This window comes from Antechinus flavipes, chromosome 3 (assembly GCF_016432865.1).
Source record: "Antechinus flavipes isolate AdamAnt ecotype Samford, QLD, Australia chromosome 3, AdamAnt_v2, whole genome shotgun sequence".
Taxonomy (NCBI): domain Eukaryota; kingdom Metazoa; phylum Chordata; class Mammalia; order Dasyuromorphia; family Dasyuridae; genus Antechinus; species Antechinus flavipes.
In genome coordinates, this window is record NC_067400.1 from 320,460,334 (window position 1) to 320,480,414 (window position 20,081).

General features: G+C 36.8%; 1 protein-coding gene across 12 annotated transcripts in view; it reads left to right on the top strand.

The window, feature by feature from the left end:
- Positions 1 to 20,081, top strand: part of KALRN (kalirin RhoGEF kinase) — a 927,260-nt gene that overhangs the window by 608,753 nt on the left and 298,426 nt on the right. For all 12 annotated transcript variants that reach the window (XM_051985449.1, XM_051985462.1, XM_051985457.1 and 9 more), the window contains 3 exons: positions 11,020 to 11,089; positions 16,737 to 16,826; positions 19,095 to 19,187. In XM_051985449.1, coding sequence (XP_051841409.1) covers positions 11,020 to 11,089; positions 16,737 to 16,826; positions 19,095 to 19,187 — 253 coding nt within the window. The remainder of the gene's footprint in view (positions 1 to 11,019; positions 11,090 to 16,736; positions 16,827 to 19,094; positions 19,188 to 20,081) is intronic.

Sequence of the window (20,081 nt, forward strand, 5' to 3'; positions counted from 1 at the left end):
AAGCAAATAAGGGCTTAAGAAACTTTTCCAGCATCACACAACCAGTGTCTGAGGCTAGATCTTCAACTTAGCTATTTCTAATTCATTGTGCTACCTGACTGTCTCTGGACTGAGGTAAAAATAAGGCAAAATCTCACTTGTCAGTGTCTCAAGGGTAGAGTCTAGTTTCTGGTTGTTGAAGTTGCAGAGGATGGCCAAAACGTAAGCGTCATGGTTTGGAAGCAGCAGGGAAGTGCCAAAAAAAAGAGTATATTATTAGTATCTCTTATGTTCCCTTTCCATAACACCCAGCAGTTCCACCTGATCTTTTAAATATGCTGTCCCCATTAGGCCTAAACCTCAAGTCAGATTTTAGGAAAGTCTTGTCACAGTATAGCTTGAGTTACACATATCATGATTTTTGGAGGTACATCATGTTGGTTAAGGACATGTATGCACCTAAAATATCATTTGCTTTTACTAAATCTGAATGTTGGAGATTGCTGGCAGCCAATTTTTAACTTGAAATGTTTGAAAATGTGAAGGAAATGAGGCAGTCTGGATATTATCATCTTCTCAGAACTATCAGGTAGCAGAACTGGAAAAGACTTGGGAAATCATCTGGTCCAACCTGCTCATTTTATAGAGAAGGAAACAGGCCCAGGAAGATAGCATGACATTCTGGAGATCACACAAAAACTGAAGGGCAGAGTCAGAAATCAAATCAACAAGTATTTATCAAGCCCCTATTATGTGCCTGGTACCTGCTAAATGCTGGGAATACAGAAGATAGGCAAAGAATGAGTTCTTACCCTCAACAAGCTCAGCCTAATGAAAGAGTCAGCATGCAAACAAAAATGTACCAACAAGTTATATCCAGAAGAAACTGCAGCTAATCCCAGAAAAAAGGTGCTAGCATTAACTCAAGGTTCCGGACTCCAATCTCAGTAATGTTTCTAAATCCTGTCCAATGAGTTGCCAATAATGTTGTGAGTTTGAATTAAGTCTGGATAATTTATGACACAGATCACTAACTGTGGAACATGTCCACCCACCTTTTCCAAAACCACTTCCTGGTCTCCATCCTTTAGAGCAATTACTTTTGATAAATTGCAGGAACATCTGTTAACAGTCATTTCAAGTGTTAGAATGAAAGGAAGTCCGGGAGTTAATTGGTTTCCAAATCTAGAATTCATGCTTCTATGTAGTCAAACTTTCCTTCTCAGAGAAGAGACTGTGAGTTATCCATTCTTTGGGAGCCCCAAACTCTCTAAAAAAATTAATTAAAAAAACCTGAATTTGAGTAAATTTAATGTAGAACAGAGAATACATATATTGGTCTGACTGCTGGTTATATCGATACTTCAGAAGTCATGTGGAGCTATTCATCCACATGTAGCTACAAAGGTCAGGAATATCTTGTGTACTTCTACTATTCACCCTTGCAGTCTTTCAGATATAACAAGGTCCAGCACAAAAGGGCAGACAGCAAAGTTTTTCCTTTGGTATCTCTTTCTCTTCCTTTCCTTTGCCATTTGCCCCGATAATTTGGTAACAGTACTTCCCTTCCTTTGCTTCAGGTACCCAGTACTCTGCATCAAATAAGTAGCATGGCTTAGTGGACGTGTTTAGTGGATAGATACTGTGACCACTGGGAAAGTCACAACTTCTCAGTATTCTAGGCAACTCTCTAAGTCTCTGTCTTGCCACTGGACCCAGATGGCTCTGGAGGGGAAAGTGAGTCATGTCTTAGCACAGCCCTCCCTCACTCAGATCCAATTTACTTACAACTCATGGCATCACCTTCTTGATGTCATGGTCCTCTTTGAGAATGAATAACAAATAACAGCAACAACCAGGCAATAAATTATAAAGAAAATGCTCATGTGTATTAGTAGAGGGAGTTTCCCATTGAGAAGTTCCCTATACTAATAAATGTCAAGTCCATGGTCTATTCCACTTCATGTAAAATAAAACAAACAAAAAAGAATTTAATAGAACATTTACATATATATATATATATGTATGTGCACATACATATGTACACACATATATATATGTGTGTGTATATATATATATATGTATATATATATATATATCTGTTAATTACTTATTATAAGCTCTGTGGCTTAGTGGGTAAAGTACTGGACTTGGAATTAGGAAAATATGAATTCAAATCATGCCTCATATATTTGCTAGCTGTACAACTCTGAGGAAGTTACTTAATCTCTCTCAGCCTTAATCTTCTTATCTGTAAAATGGGAATCATAATAGCACCTACCTATTTCACAGAGCTGTGAGGATTAAATGAGATGACATACATGAGTGCTTTACAAACTCTAAAACACTAGATAAATATTGGCTATTATTATTAATTGTTATTAGTAGTATTAATAATAATGACAGTAATAATAATAATTATCAACACAGCTAGATGGTTCAGTAGATAGAGCACTGGATTTTCTGCAGTCAGAAAGCACCAAGTTCAAATCCTAACTGAGACACTTAATAATTATGTGATCCAGGGAAAGTCACTTGACTACTGTCTGACTCTGTTTCTTTAGTTGTAAAATAGGAGTAATAGCACAACTCCCAGAGCTGTGAGAATTAAACAAGCTATTTGTAAATACTTAGCATAGTACCTGGCATACAGGAAGCATTTAATGCTTGTTTCCTTCTTTTTGCTAATTAACACTTTAAGCCCCTTTTCTTGAATATTAGATTGAAAAACTCTGTTATAATATACTCCCCCTCAAAAAAAAGGAAGAAAGAAATTCCAGGCATTGGAGGGCAAGTGGGCAAGATTTCTTATTGTAACTAGAACTATATAAAAACTCCAAAAGGAATGGCCCGTTGTCTTTCCTTGGGGAAGAAAGATTTTTGGTTTGACTTGTTTTAAAGTAGACTTACTCATACATGTTTACTTCAGCTTCTTGCCATTCGAGTTTAAGTGCCTGTCAGTACAGCCATGATTGAACATGCAAATCACTAATTTCATTAGATTAACTTGTGTACATTGATTTTTTACTAACTCTAACCTATTTGCAAAGCCATGCCGTCACAGTATGTTATTGCATAGGTAACATAAGTCTCCCACTTTTAACCTTAGCCAGCCTGGAGGGAACTTGGATTGCAGCATCCTCCATTAAATGATTCTAGTGGAAATTTATTTCTTATGCTTAGAGGCTAGGAATGAGCAGCACTGGTATGGTGTGAGCCCCTCACTATAGCTTGAGGTCCTTGAGCCTCACTGACTTCATCCTCCTCAGCAGCCTGTGCATGAAGGCATCTCTGGTGGGAGCTGATGGGAGGGAGCCAAAGGGTACTGGGCCCTTGGCTTGGAGCCCGGGGTATTCAGAACGGGGCCAAGCAGTGTTTGAAGCTCTACTTCCTGATGGAAAAGAAATTCAGATGAATCATTGTGTGCTCCCTAAGTGACTGCAATGTGTTAGCAATCTCTGTTGGATACTCCCAAAAAGTCTCTTCAAGCTCTTTTTAGCCTTTTGGTTGGTCCTAAGCATATTCTTTTATTCTATCAGAACTGGACATTGAGAGAGAACAGCAAGGGATAACAAAATGGGACCAGTCTGGTAGATTTTCTTTTTTTCAAGTAACTGCCTTAAACACAACTGACTGTTCATGGTTTACAAAAAATTGCCCAGATCCACATTAGGAACACGTCATCATCATCATCCTCATCATAGCTAGCATTTATATAACATGTTAAGGTCCACAAGGTACTTTATATATGTTAGATCATTTGAGTCTCACAACAATTAAGTACTGTTATTATTTTAATTTTACAGATAAGGAAACTGAATCTGAGTAATATTAAGAGCCTTTTCCAGTATCCCTCAGATAAGTGTGTGTCTAGAACAGGATTCTTTGAACCTTTAACCTTCACTCAATAATCCTAATCCTACATTAAAAAAAACAAAAACAAAATTCTTCCACCTGACAATTAAGGACTTGAATATGCTACTGTGCTCAAGCTACCTCTTCTCCACAACAAACAGCCCTAGTTCCCTCAAAAGAACATGATCTGTCACTGTCTTAGTCCTCTCCCCAGCTTATAGATGTCTGTCTTTAATTGTGACACTTTAAACTGAACTCCTACTATGGTTTTATCAGTTTCAAGTACAGTAAGACTACTTTCTCTTAAGAGTGGTATTTCTTCTGACAAATCTTATAAAGCATTTTTATCAGACAGTGTCAAAAAATAGTTTCTTTGTCTAGGGCACTTTGCAAGATTAGGAGAAAATACTCCCCTGCTGCCAAAGCATTTGTATGAGGTATTACCTCATAGTTATTGGATGTGTCAATGACATCTCTTAAGTCTTAATAATTCTCTAAGAGCTTTATATATAACTGTCTGTTCTGCAAGGAAAAAATTATTCTTATTCCTATCCCATGCTCAATTCATCTACTCCAAATATTAAATATAATTTTTCATATAAATGAGATCCATAAGATGTAGACTAGAAAGAAGCTAGCTAGCCCAGCTGCCCAAAGGACACAGTTCGAAGCAAAATACATTTAACAAAAACAACAAAGCAAGACTATTGGGACAGAAAAGAGTCCCCTTCCATATATAGCAGGGAATATTCTCCCATAGGTCACTATGGGACCCATTATTGGGAAAAGAAACAAGAGCATGGAGGTCACAATTGGCCAGGTAATACATATCTTCCTATTGCTAAGATAGATCTCACTTTTAGGCTACAGACCAGCAATGTCCTTTAATGAGCTTCTTTTCTTCTTGCATTTAAGGCTTGTCTTCCATCATGCTTTCAGCTAGAAAACTTTCAATCTTGATGAGATTCAGCATCATTAATTGGTATTCTTTCAAAATATCCAAGGGATTCTACTTAGCAAAATAGGAAAAGTGCCACCTTGAGCTGAGGTGACATAGTTCTTTTTAGCCTCCGTGACTTCTCCAGGTACCACAAGTATCTACTTGGGGGCAAGATAAAACATGCAGAGCCTGCAACCTGATTCTTTGTCTTATGTGCCTGCTTGGGTTACGCGTTCCTGCCAGCAACAAAATGACTGATCTTTATCAAGAATTTTGTATTAAACCTCATGGAGATACCTAATTTTTCATAGCACTGCAGGAGCCCCTTTATAAGGGAGAATAGGGTGCTGCGAGGTTTGGAGGCAAGAGAAGGAACAGGTGTTGCCTTATACAGCTTAGGATAGGCTCCTCAGGGACCCACCTGCTGTGTTGCTAGGACTGCGGGGATTGAGTTGGAGGTTCATTATTTCAGCTGCAGCTATATAGAATTTTTAAGCATGTTAATGGAAGGAACAGAGCAGGTATATAATTTTTTTCAGATCAGTCTATAAATGGTAATGAACAGGAAAAAAGTGTGAAGGGAATGTGTGGTAAAAATAGGCAACAAGGCCCAGTGAAGCTAACAGCAGGGATGAGTCAGGGTTGCCATGGCCTTGGGTCTGCCTTTCCATGTCTTTTGAATTCTGCTGGGAGATCTTTCATAGATAATAATTGTGCAGAGTTTCAATTTGCAATGGGGTTTTGGCAGGAAACTTTTAATTGCTGATCAAAGGCACATAACAAACTATCCTCCCAGCAGGAGCAAAGATAGGAAGGTATTTATGATGTTTTAGAGTGGACCAATGGGAAGAGAAAAATAATACAGAATTGGGGAAGAAGAGGAAAACTATAATTTGATTAGCTGTAGGGGAAGCTTCTACAGAAAGACTAGACATTGAAATTAAGGATAAATAAGAAAATAGTAAGAGTAATTAAGATGATCAAGTCCAAATTAGCTATTTCCTGGGGTGAGAGAATCACTGTACCAAAAAGAACTGTCAGATATGGATGCTGAAACACTATTAGTGATATTTTGAGAGGTTGTGGAAAGAAGTGTTACAGAACTGGAAAAAGGAAAATGTTGAAATTTTCAAGAAAGGAAAGAAAGTGGAATTTGTGGATAAGCAGATGATTTTGATGTTGAATCTTGATAAACACCCAGAATATATTATGGAAATGGTTTGTGAGCATTTAGAAAGGAATACCATTGTGAGAGTGGGTATTAGTTGAAGGAGCAACTAGATGGCACAGTGGATAGAGCACCTAGTCAGGAGTTAGGAAGACTCATCATCCTGAGTTCAAATATGGCACCTCATATAACTTTGCCTCAGTTTCCTCATCTTTAAAATTAGCTGGAGGGGTCAACTAGGTGGTGCAGTGGATAGAGCACCAGCCCTGAAGTCAGGAGAACCTGAGTTCAAATCGAGCTCAGACACTTAACACTTCTGGCTGTGTGACCCAGAGCAAATCACTTAACCCCAATTGCCTCAAAAAAAAAAAAAAAGCTGAAAATGGAAATTGCAAACCACTTCAGAGTTTTTATCAAGAAAACCTCAAATTGGGGCATGAAGAATCAGCTACGTAGCACAGTGAATAGAGCACCAGCCCTGGATTTAGAAGGATATGAATGAATTTAAATCTGCCTCAGGTACTTACTAGCTGTGACCCTAAGCAAATCATGTAACCCAAATGCCTCCCAAAAAAGAGAGAAAGATTCGGACATAATTAAAAAGCAACTGAACAACTACAATTTTAACTGAGGAAGGGATTCTTATTCAGGTAGAAGTTGGACTCACTGGCATCCGAAATTCAGATTACATATTTTGGCTAGTTTAGGAAGTTCATGGGTGATGATGTTGATCCTAGTCTATGATTTGTAATGTTCCAAAGTTAACATTCAACATACTCCAGAACCAGAGGTATGGAACAATGATGAAGCTGGATTCTGGATCCAATATAGACCTACCTGATTATATTGTCTGAGGGCCTACCAGGTTTGGTAGAAGTCAAAAAGGAGTGTCCAGAAGCAAAGTCTAGCTTGTAACACTGGGAAACATAAAAATAAATACTAGGACTCATGAAAAGTATATGCTCTTTCTACATATGTTTCTGGGATAGCTTAGCAAGAATGAAAGGGCAAGGGATGGCCTACCTTGTGGCAAAAAGCAAATTTCATGCTGCTAAATTTAATTTGTGTTTAGTTCTGTCACTGACATTAGTGAGGTAAAAACCAAAAATAGGACTGCCTGAACTCATCATGAAACACTATTCCACTCAGACCTTCATTTTATGGCCAAATTAATGTTTCACAGTGAATTTCATGCACTGAAGTCTCCATTTACATGGAGATTTTGATGCTTGTCAACCTTCATACTGCATTTATGAGCAAGAGTTAATGTCAAAAAGAAATTTAGAGGTCGTCCAATCCACTCTCCTTATTTTACAGATGAGGAGACTGAGGACCACCAAGTTTTAGGTGACATCAAAGGTCACACAGTTAGGAGGAACAATTCAATTTCAAATCCAGTTCTTTTGATTCCAAATTCAAAGCAATTTCCCCTGAAGTTATTGCAAGCATGTTTATTTATTTATTTATTTTTGCTTTGGGGTTGTTGGTTTGGGGTTTTTTGTTTTGTTTTGTTTTGCAATTCTTACATTCAAATTGGAATGATGATTTCATTGTCCTTTAGAACGACGTTTTCAGCATCCTGTGAGCTTCCCATTCTTTGTAATTATTTCCACTATTTGATAAGAGGCAGGATGTTATAGTGGACAGAAAATTGGCCATGAAACTAGGAAGACTTGAGTTCAAATGTTGTCTCAGATATATACTGGCTCTGTGACGTGGAAAATAACTTGAACCTCTCCAGTGCTCTAGCAACATCCTGAGACAATAAATTGCAGAGAAGATACAAGTATTGTACTGGTATAAGTTTCCTCCTCTAGAAGTTCTGCATACCAATGAAATCACAGATCTGGTTTTACCATTCTATCTCTATTTTCCTTTTTTGGGGGGAGGTGAAGTTACTTAACCTGTTACTTAACAGGTTAGTTACTTAACAAGTAAGAAGTTGTCTCAGACATACAACTAGTAAGAGTTTGAGGTCACATTTGAACTCAGAACCCTGACTGCAATACTGTGGTACTCTTATCTACTTTGCCACCTAATTGCCCCTCTATTTTCTAAAAATAAGTTTAAAATAACTGTTATGTTTTTTTCTCATGTTTTCTTCCTTCATCATTTCATTTGATTTTTCTTCTGCAGCATGACAAATATGGAAATATGTTTAGAAAAATCGCACATGTTTAACCTCTATTAGATTGTTTGCTGTCTGTAGGAGAGGGTGAGAGGGAGGGAGAAAAATTTGGAACACAAGGTTTTTCAAAGGTGAATGTTGAAGACTATTTTGCATGCATTTGGAAAAATAAAAATCTATTTAAAAATAAGATAACTATCCTAAAGTTGTTGAATAAGTAGAGAAGGAAACTGCAATGAGATCAGTGGGCCTGTTAGTGATGATTTAAGTTCTAAAAGTTGAACATTTGAGCTAAAATTAAAAATTATATTATCCTTTCAATTCCATTCAATAATTGTTTATTAAATATCTACTCTGTATAAGGTATCTTGCTAGGTAGTGAGGATACAAAGATAGACATAATATAAGCCCTCGTTTCACAGAGGAAACAGTCTGATGCAAAAAATGTAATGAGCCAAGTTCTATCAGGCTCTGTAATTATTAGGAATTGAGAGATGGCCCCATTCAGAGACACTCATTGGATTATCATTATAATTGTGGTGGTGATTGCTTCTCACATCAGTAGGTAGATAGGACAAGTATTATTATCCGCATTTTAAAGATATTGGTTGTTGGTGTATGTTGGTGGGGTGGGGAGGGAAAGAGAGAGAGAGAGAAAACATATTAAGTACTTATTAAATGCTAAGAGGGGCAGCTAGGTGATACAGTGGATGGGAGCTCAGCCTAGAATCAGGAAAATCTGAGTTCAAATTTGACCTCAGATTTACTAGCTGTGTGACTCTGGGCAAATCCTTTCAACCTGTTTGCCTCAGTTTCCTCATCTGTAAATGAGCTGGAGAAGGAAATGGCAAAGCATTCCAGGATTTTTGCCAAGAAAATTAAAAAATGGATCACAGAAAGTTGTACTCAAGAGTAAATGACTCAAGCACAAGTGCCAAGCACTTTGCTATGCCCTATGGATACAAATCCAAAAACTAAAGAGTCCTCACCCTCAAGAAGCTTATACTCTAATCAAGAAATACTCTATATGAAGAATGGTAGCTAAGGATGGGAGTTTTGCTAGAAGGAGTCCTAGGAATAGCTAGTGGAGCTATAGGCAATCAATTGTCACCCCCTTCTCAGAAGTAATATTAATGCTGATTTTATTAAGGTTACTAGGACAAAAAAAAAGTGGAAAAGGATGCAAAGAGGAAGATATCATAATGCTTGAGGCAGCAAAGAAGGTAAAATATTCCAAGTGGACGGGATATGGAGCTGGGTCTGGAGCTGGCTAGATATATTGAGTTAAGCAAGTTTATAATCAGTCTTTAGTCAATCAGGAAACAAAACAGCTCATCCTCAAGGCAGTTTCAAAACTGAGTGTATGAGATTAACTCCTCTATTAGAGGGTGCTGTTCCAGGTAAGTAGGATTGTGAAGAGGAGGTGGAGGTTTACTACTAATACAAAAGGGTAAATGGCAAGATGCCTAGGGTGTATGGCCAGATGGAATGTAAAACATAATCTGGGACTTTCTGGTTATAATGAGTGAGTTAAGTTTACACTCATTTACCAATCAGATAATTAAAGGGAGCTCAGTGATTTTAAGTGATATTGTATTAAGTGTATATACTTATAAATATTAGAGCTAAGACCCAAATCCAGATCTTGAGACTTAAAAACTCAGAAATGAGGGGAAATCTAGATCAGTAGTTACAATATAAACTTATGACTATGACTATGGTCCTCTGTGGCTCCCTGTTAAGGGAATGCAGTAGAAGAATAGTGAGTGAATATTGTAATCTCTTCCATTTTCCCTAGGGCACTTCTAGCTCCCATTGCACACTTGAAGATTTCTCTTTGAAGGAACTTCCAATTTAATTGGGGGAGGGGAAGGTATTGATTAAGTAATTGATCACACCCAAGTCAGGTGGTAGGAGAAGGAAGTTTTTAACCTGGAGCAAGAAACAATAGCCCCAAGACTTAGTGAGAACTATGTGAAGATGAAGAAGGGAATCAAATAAACAGGCAAACAAGTGAAATTCATGACACACTTAGGAGAGACATCCAAATACACTCATTACTTCATCATTCACCTGAGCCATTAGTGGCTGCCGAGGGATCAGTACCACATACAGCAAATCATATTAGTCATCATTTAATTTCCTTTCCTAAAAGAGGAAAGCAAAGGCACAGAGAATCCAAAATTGTGAATAAACCAAAAATCCATTATATTTGATTTTCAATGCTGAATTTTTTCCTTTCCTTTTTCTTTTCCCTTTCCCTTCCCTTCTGCTTTCATTTCTTTGGTTTTCTTTTCTTTCTTCTTCTTTGTTCTTTGTAGCAGCAGATTTCTCCTTCTAACAAGGGGTGGCTCCAGCTTATGTTCTAACGAGTCTGTATCCCTGAACACAGGCCTTCACTTGTTGATTTTTCAATTTGGAATTAATACAGTCAACTTTTTTCTTTTCACTGATCCAAAGGACTGATGGCAGATAATCATTTCTGATTAGTAGTCATATATGTTTTATGGGCTTTTCCCTTTTCTAGTTGTTCCCAAGCTTGAACTTTTATTGAAATGAGTTTATATTTCTTGTGCTCCCACTGATTGATGATGAAAGGAAAAGTTCCAGAAGCATGTAAAGGGGAGATACAGTGCAGAACAGCCAGAAAAATCACAACTTTTTGAATCATAGAGCCAGGGTTCAAATCACTTAGGATTTGTTTGACTCCTTTCACAAGTTTTCTACCACTCTGACCTTCAGTCCCTCATCTGTAAAATGGGGGAATCAACCAGATAATGTCCAAGGTGCTTCTTAACTCTAAAGCTGTGATCCTCTAAGGTTAAAATTATTATCCCATAATGTTTACGAAAGAGATGATTTGTTATGATTATCCAGACTAATTCATGGTGTGGTTGTCTGGGGGCTCAACTGTGCAGTGTCTGATTTGAACTCTTTCTCCCATTGCAGTATCTTCCTCAAAGAACTGGAGAAGTATGAACAATTGCCTGAGGACGTGGGACACTGCTTTGTCACCTGGGTAATGGGCCTTTAGTATCTTTTTCAAATTCCAGACAGAGCCAAGAAATAGAGACTCATGCCATCCATGTGACTATCATACAATCAGGTTCACTGCCAATCCACCCTACATAAAGTGCTCATAGATGGGCCAAATATCTTTGAGGGACAGAGCATGAGACAGAGAACTTGGTCCTTTCATTTTTTTTATACCTTGGCTTCCTTCACTTAATAAGGACAGTGGCATTCTCCTGTGGAAGACAAGGACGAGAACAATCTATTTCATTGACTTGTCTGTTAGAGGAAATGAGAGCCTCCCAAGTTTTACTTTTCTCTGTCTGCTCTTCTTCATTTCAATACACATACATCTTTCTCCAATCAACCCTGGTTTTGTGTCTTCTCTATGGAAACAGGCAGGACTTAATTTAGTTCCATTTGTAGTCATTTGTCAGTTTGTCAGTCTCCAGTGTGGTGTCTTTAGCCAAAGAGTGAGACAATGTTATTTTTTCTATTTGTAAATTGTCCTAATACTCATGAATCCAAGATTTGTATGAATCACCTCTCTTAGTCCATTTGTGAAAAAATACTATTTTCTTATTTTGCTTACTTTTGAAAATAGAAACAAAGTTTCAAATACATTTTCACACAAGAGATTTATTAGCCTAGTCTAGGATCAGTTTTTCTCAATGACTATCACCCCTTTATCAATCTGAACAGTTTAGTTGACTTCCCTAGTTACTTCTTGCTACTTACAGACAAATACAAACCAGTAATATCCTAAGCAGATGCTCTGTTTCTCATCCCAAGAATACAAAGCTGAGGCACATTTCCCTTGTACTGTTTGCAAATGGATTGATCCACAAAGAAGCATATCAAATGATACAACCAACCCATTCAGTATGGAGTCCTATATCCTAGAAGAAGAGGATCCCATTTTAACATTGTCCCAAAAAGTCTTAGCGAATTTTTTAAAATTGTAATAAATTTGAGTAAACTCTAATAAGCACAAATCTGCACCAAGACTTTTGGGATACTCTGCGCTGTAGCTGTGAAATTGCATTGAGACTCTGATCTGTTGCAACCTCACTCAGTAAGATTCAAAAAGGAGGTCTAATTAGCTCACCAAGGCCACAGACTAGCTCTTTAATGGAAAAGGAACTGAACTCTTTGTCAGTTGTCGCAGTCTTGCAGTCTTTTTGTTGATAGCTTGTATTCCACATTGATAGCTTGTTCTATTGAGCAGAATTTTGAGCTGGGTGTGGCTTTTGCCAAGTTCATGTGGCAGACAGTACTTTCTTCTGGGTATCTCAGCGTCTTGGGTTCTTTCCCTATTATCAGCTGAAATTTGGCAACTGGCACTTTATATCCAGAAGGTATATGCTCTGGTCAAAGCACAATTGGAATTAGGCAGTGATTTCATTCTTACATGGAACTCCTGGGTTAGGGAGCTCTCTCTATATCAATACAGGTCTATACTTTCTCTTAAATGTATAGACTGTGTATGTGTATACAAATAAAGATATCAGTAGATATATTTATATGGATATAGCTACATTGATATTTATAGAGATCAGTATGGATGTATATATTACATATATATAAACATACATATATACACATAGTCTATACATATAAATATCTATGAACATAGATTAAAATAGATATTTGTCCAAGATCATTCAGCTGGTATCCAAGGCAGATCTTCTACTGAGTCTTCCAGGTTTCAAGGCTGGTTCTTTAGATACTATACCACTTTGTTCCCAGGAGATTCAGTTCTCATTTTGGGAGCTAACACTTGGGAAAAAATATTCATCTTCCCCTCAGTCACTGTCTCTGGCTCCTGCTGTATTAAGTAAGGATAGAGGTCCTGATGTGATTGTTTCCCATCTGATCTTGTAGAGAAATTATTTCAGCCAGGAATGGCTTTTGAATCTAAACCTTATACCTAATTCTACCCAAGTGTTTTTCCCATTATTTTCTAATGAGCTATAGAGCAGCTAGGTGGCACACTGGATAAAATACTGGGCTTAGAACCAGAAAATCTTCATGAGTTCAAATCCAACTTGAGTTACTTACGAGCTGTGTGATCCTGAGCAAGTCATAATTCTGCCCCATAAAATGAGCTGGAGAAGGAAATGATAAACCATTTGTATTTTTACCAAGAAAACCCCAAATGGAATCACCAAAAAATCAATCATGATTGAAAAATGACTTAACAACAATAAGCCATATCCCAAGGCTGGCAGACCCCAATCTCTTCATTGCTCTCACAAATTCTTACATGGTTTTCGGAGTTCCTAGGCTTGTCATATTTTCCCAAATCTAGGCTGACTGTCCCCTTTTTTTCTCTTAGTTTCTATTCTCCAAGTCAGTAGTCTGCTCTATTAACTAATATTAGTGACATTTGCCAAGTACACATGGCAATGGAAGTTGAGTATTTTTATTTTTTTAAATAACTTTTTATTGATAGAACGCATGCCAGGGTAATTTTTTACAGCATTATCCCTTGCATTCACTTCTGTTCCGATTTTTCCCCTCCCTCCCTCCACCACTTCCCCCAGATGGCAAGCAGTCCTTTACATGTTGAATGGGTTGCAGTATATCCTAGATACAATATATGTGTGCAGAACCGAACAATTTTCTTGTTGCACAGGGAGAATTGAATTCAGAAGGTATAAATAACCCGGGAAGAAAAACAAAAATGCAAGCAGTTTATATTCATTTCCCAGTGTTCTTTCTCTGGGTGTAGCTGCTTCTGTCCATCTTTGATCAATTAAGGCTCTCTTTATCGAAGAGATCCAGGAAGTTGAGTATTTTTAAAAATGATTAGAGTCAGTGTAGAAATCTCCAAGACAGGACCAGCGATCTCCTGGGTACAACTTCTTCCTCTAAGAAAAACTGGCTGCATCATCCTGGGCAAGTCATTAAGTGCCTCAGGCAACCTTCCAGAACTATAGAAGTTGCAGCATTGCACATATGCAGATCTAACATTGATACAGAAAATGTCCCCACTAGGTTCCCTACACCAATAAAGTAACAGTTTTAGGCCAATAATAAAAACAATGACAACTAGCAACTAAGAAGAAAATGTAAAATAAGACAATTTACAGGGCATAAAATTGATAAGTTGCAGAACGCCAGCCCTGATCCCAAGATGTTGCCAAAACAACTATAACTAGCTATCACAACTTCCTGAAATTAATTAGCTCTCCATTTTTATCTTTCTGGCTCTTGTATTCTATTTAATATAATTTACATAAAGCCTTGTTTCCTAAATGCTAGTTCTTGGAAAATTTTGTACTAATCCTTAAAATATTTGGATGGCAGTTAGGTGTGATGCATAAAATCAAATGCTAAACTTTGAATCAGGAGGACCTGAGTTCAAATTTTGCTTCAAATATTGTCCAGATACTGGGCATTTAAGCTCTAAGCCTCAGGATCCTCATTTGTAAATTGGGTATAAAAACAGCATCTTTAGTCCAAGGTTATTGTAAGGATTAAATAAGATAGCACACATAAAGTACTTTGAAGACTTTTAGTTCTTACAATTATTTTCTACCAAGGTTCTTATTTTTAAAATTTAACTTTTAAAAACTGATACTTTCTTCTCCTAGCACTTTGTTTCTTGAAATTTCAGTTTACTCCTCACAATCCACACTTCTAAGCAAATAAGAGCATTCAGCCAGGGACCACAAATGGTAAAAAGGGTCCGTGGTAGAAAACTGGAACATTTTATTATTTTAAAATATAATTAACACTAGGAAATAATCATCTAGATTTTTATTTTTCTACATAGGAGTTCCCAAAACAGGGTCCATAGATATGTGTATATATTTCAATATAATTGGTTTCCTTTGTAATCCTATGTATTTTATTTTATGCCCTTAAAAACATTACTCTGGACTTCACTAGACTGTCAAAGTGGTCCAGGACATGGAAAAAGGTAAAGAAGTTTTGATAGATGCTGGTTTCCCATCAATGATCTTTATTTTATCCTTTTGACAACCATGTAGATTAGGTAAGAAAAGATTTTATCCCATTTTATAGATTGAAAAAGTAAGAGGTAAAGCAGGCTCTAAGCCTAACTCCAGAATATGGCTGAAATATTGTCTTTGGAGAGAGACTGGTCTATAATTGTTCCTGCTAATGTCTAGAGCCCATTGTGTTCACAATCATTCATTTTCTCATTCATTCATTCAATAAGCATTTTAGGTGCTTACTATGTGCCAAAGAATCCAGTCCATATACAGGAGTAACAACTTCTACAAGTAATAAGAAAAGAGTCTTTTCTTTATAGATCCAAAAAGGATCAGCACTCCTAGAACTACCCTTTTTTTTTGCTAAGTATTGTCACTAATCACACTAGTAGACTCTCTCTACCAGCTTCTTTATAAAGAAATATACAAAATGAGTTCCTTTATGTTTTTGACTCTACGTTATCTTGGATTCATGCTAATTAATGTGAGTACAGACAACTGTGGAGATCCCTAGGGAGCTTCAATGAGAATATAAAATTCAATTGACTGGATCCAAATAAACAGAGATCAATCATAAGGCTCTCATATAAGAGTAATAAATGATAATTTTCATTTGCATAGGTCTGATTACTTTTCAGAATTTCCCACATCTGTAGCATTAATTTAGTCTCCTAACAATTTTATGGTTTATTTAGAAAGAGAGGTTAAGTCCATTTTGTAGAGAAGAAAATTAAGGACCAGTGGAGTGATTTGCCTAGTCCTCCAGCTAATTGTTATAAAATCATAGATTCTAGAAGTATAATAGACCTAAGAGATTATCATCACATTATATCCATTCAAGGGATCTCAGAGATCACATATTGCAGACCAACTCCATCATTTTACAGAAGAGGGAACAAAAACCCCAAGAGGTTAAGTGATTGATGTCAAAGCTTAGCTACAGCTCCACCTTCTCACTTTCCATTTCATTGTTTATGGCCATCTTTAATTTAAAAGAAAACAAAACAGTTTCATGATTTGCTAAGTCAAGCACTACATTGTACTTTGTTCTCTGATTGATAACAGTAAGTATCAAATCAAACCTAAGAAGAGCTGCTATGTTTCTTTTATTTTCACTCCTTTGTTTCCTTGTTTACAACAAATGTAGTCAACTCTTAATTATCTATCAATGCAGTGATATTACAGATAATTCATAACCGTGGAAAATTCCCATACCAATACTATTTAGCTTTCTTTATTAGTGAACTGATTCACTTTCCTAATGATATCTGAATCAGTTTAAAATTTTAAAATTCTAAAAATAAAATTTAATTCAAACATATAAACAATTTTTAAAAATTAGTTTACATTCCCTGACCACACAAATTGATTGTACAGGGAAAGTATCCCAGAAGAAGGTATGTTTGGCCACAAATTATTTACAAAAGGATAATTTAAAATTGATCTGTAGACACTGCTCTAACTTGCAGTGATAGAAAAAGAAGAATTTGTGAGTATGTGTATGTTAGGGGTACAGCTTCAATCTGGAAAAAATATCCCTGCAATCAATTAGTCCATTCTTCAGCTTCTAATAAAGCCATATATAAGTTGTCTGAAGTCCATGGATGTCAGTCAATTTTCATATTATATGTGCATAGAACAAAAGACTACTAAATGTTTATCTATGATTTTCCTTGTGGTTGGTTTTTCCAGGCAGACAAATTCCAGATGTACGTCACCTACTGTAAAAACAAGCCTGATTCCAGCCAGTTGATCCTGGAGCATGCAGGCACCTTCTTTGATGTAAGCTGCTCTTTTCAGTGTGTGGGCAGGGTGAAAATCTTTTGTCCTTTGGGACAGGGGAAATGAAGAAAATATGTGTTTTTTACTTCTACCCTTTCTTAAACTCTTTGCAAAGCATTGAGATGTACTCAACAAGATAAACTAAGGAAGCATTAAGGTATTCACACAGCCAACTCCTCTATCACTACCTCGTGGCTTTCTGAGATGCTGTACTTTTTAATATGGCTAATGAGCCTCTTTTCCCCCAAACCACACCTATCCAACCATCAGTCTAACAATCAAAAAGAAGCCTAACTGTGGCTGTTATGAAGCTATTTTGTCCCCATAATCCACCACCCCCAAGAAGATCTCTCTGATATCATTCAGGAGAAGATGTATTTTCCATAATCCCAAATGGCTCTGAATAAGGAAATGCTCCATAAAACTAAAGAAATAGCTAGCAAGTGGCCATTGCCTTTATTGACTTTGGAAAGTTATGAATAGCTATTGGGTAAGGGAAATAGGTTTTCAATGGAACAAACAATTTATAATTGAACTTAAAAACTATAAAATGTCAAGAATATGAAGGGAAAGGCCAAAGAATTGTAGAACTGTGCATAGCTTTTGACCCAGCAATACCACTACTAGGTTCACATCCCAAAGAGATCAAAGAAAGAGGAAAAGGATCTATATGTACAAAAATATTTAAAGCAGCTCTTTTTGTAGTAGCAAAAATTTTGGCATCAAATGGATGTTCATCAATTGAGGGAATGGATGAACAAGTTGTGGTCTATAATTGTGATGGAATACTATTGTGCTTTAAGAAATGATGAGCAGGATAGTTTCAGAAAAACATAGGAAAACTTATATGGATTGATGCAAAGCAGGAGAACATTTTACAATATAACAGCAATATTGCATGATGATCAACTTTGAATAATTTAGCTTTTCTCAGCAAGGCTGAAGGACTTAAGATGAAAAATGCTGATCATCTCCAGAGAGAGAACTGATAGAGTTCACATTTAGATTGAAGCATAATTTTTTCACTTTCATTACTTTTTTTATAACATGGATAATATGGAAATATGTTTTTCATGATTTCACATTTGTAATTGATATCACAAATTTTGCCTTCTCAATAAGTGGGAGAAAAGAAGGAGGGTGTGAGAAAGAATTTGGAACTCAATTTTTTAAAAGAAAATGTTAAAAAAAGAGAAGGAAAAGAAATGAAACTAGAGAGGGATAATAGATTGAGAACAAAGAGAGGGTAAAATCCCCAAAGGTCACAATGAATATGCATAAAAGTATCAGAATAGTAAATTAGAAGAACAAAGGAAAGCATAAAATATTCTGATCAGAGAGAAGAATTTTCAGGTTTAAAATCATGTAAATAGAATAGTTATAGGGGAATGATGAGATTCCAAACAAGGACATTCCTGAGGTTTATAGAAGTAGAATGAATAAATCAATAGAATTTGAAGTTGATAGACTGAGTGACCTGTGTATTGTGGGTAATAGAAGTATGTATCTTAAAGTGCCTAAGTATGAGGACAGAGGTTGAGGTGGAAAAAATTCAGTGACCTATGAGAAAGAAGGAAAAGTGATGTAGAGGTTGATAGATAACTGTGACACATATCTGAAATGGGCAATATGGATAGGCAGAGTAAACTGCAAAGGAAATAATTGTCTGAGTAATAGTAAAGGGTAGGAGGGGGGATGTCCTGAAGTATCAGTGCAAGAATTATTCCTACTCTTTTCCTGGCCTGTTATGTCAGGGAATCATGAAAGGAGTGCTTTGCATTGGGGATGTCTTCCAGAGGGAGTCTTATTTGTATGAAGACCAGATAGACACAATGCAACAGGAAGATATTTATGGTAAAGAGCAATCTGATAGCAATTACAGGGTAGTTCCAGCGGACAAAATAGAAGGAAAGGACTGAGATGGACAGAAAAAACTTGCAGAGGAAAAAGAGCTAAATTGAATGGATATGACAAAGAAGGGAGTAGAGTTGGGCAGATGGGTTTTAGCACTTCTGAATTAGGGATTATGGGGAAAACCAAAGATAGGAATTTATTAGACAGAGGACAGAACAAGGGAAATACTAAATATCATGGACCCTCATCCTTCAGGTTCCAATGATGACAGGAAATGTCATATTTCTTCCCTTTTTTCTCTTCCTCTCTCCCCTTAAATGCAAATTTCCCCTCATCTCTTTTTCCCTTTCTCTCTTTCTTCTTCTCTCTCTGTTTTCCATATATATCTAATCTTCTTTATATCATTCCCTATAGGAAATCCAGCAACGCCATGGACTAGCCAACTCTATTTCTTCCTACTTAATCAAGCCTGTCCAGAGGATCACTAAGTACCAACTGCTCCTGAAGGTACCTACTATTCCTCCTAGCTCAATCATATTCCCCTTCACCTCCAGCTGTACCTAATACATAGAGTCAGGTATCTGAGCACTGTCCATAATGATGAAGTTCCCAACTCAACACCCTTTCTAACTTCAATTCCAAATATGCCCTTCAGAAACTGCCAAGATTTACCTTCTCTTAGTTCTAGGATACTTTCTCTGTTTTTCCAGCATGTTTTGTGTTTGGAAGATAGGAAGAAAGAAAGCTAAGGCTTTCTTGAGAAAAGAGCTTCCTGTACATCATAGTACAATACCTTGGATGCCACCTTGTATGGTGGATTGCTTGTTACATAACCCTCTCTCTCTCTCTCTCTCTTTTCCGACACAATACTCTTGGCCACCCTGCTTCCAGCGGACTCAAAGACTTAAGTTCAGGACCAAGGACAGCTTTCTGGACACTAGGAATACAAAGTGCCATTAGCTTTGGCTTAATTTTATATTTGTTAGGCACAAAGCTTTTTCTTTTGGAATGGGAAAAGTGGGGGAATGGAGAAGAGTATTCTTTAAGCTTTCCAGGAGCTGTTGAAATAAGAACAATCCTCATATGTTTTCCCTTTAATAGCAAGGTTTTTTAAATATATTTTTCCTCAGGGGAAATATATTTTATAATCTAATAAATATATCACTCTCTCAGAGGCCTGAAAAAATATAGTTAGAATCCCATAATTTTTACCTAGGTCATTTCTTGAAATGCCGTTTTAGAGAATTCAATCTAGCAAACAATATGAAGCACTAAGGTTACAAAAATAAAAAGGAAACAGGCTCTGACTCAAGAAACTTACATTCTTCTGGAAGATATAGCATAAATATGTATATAGTTATTTGGGAAGGATGGAGGGAGCATTAACACTGGTGGTTCCAG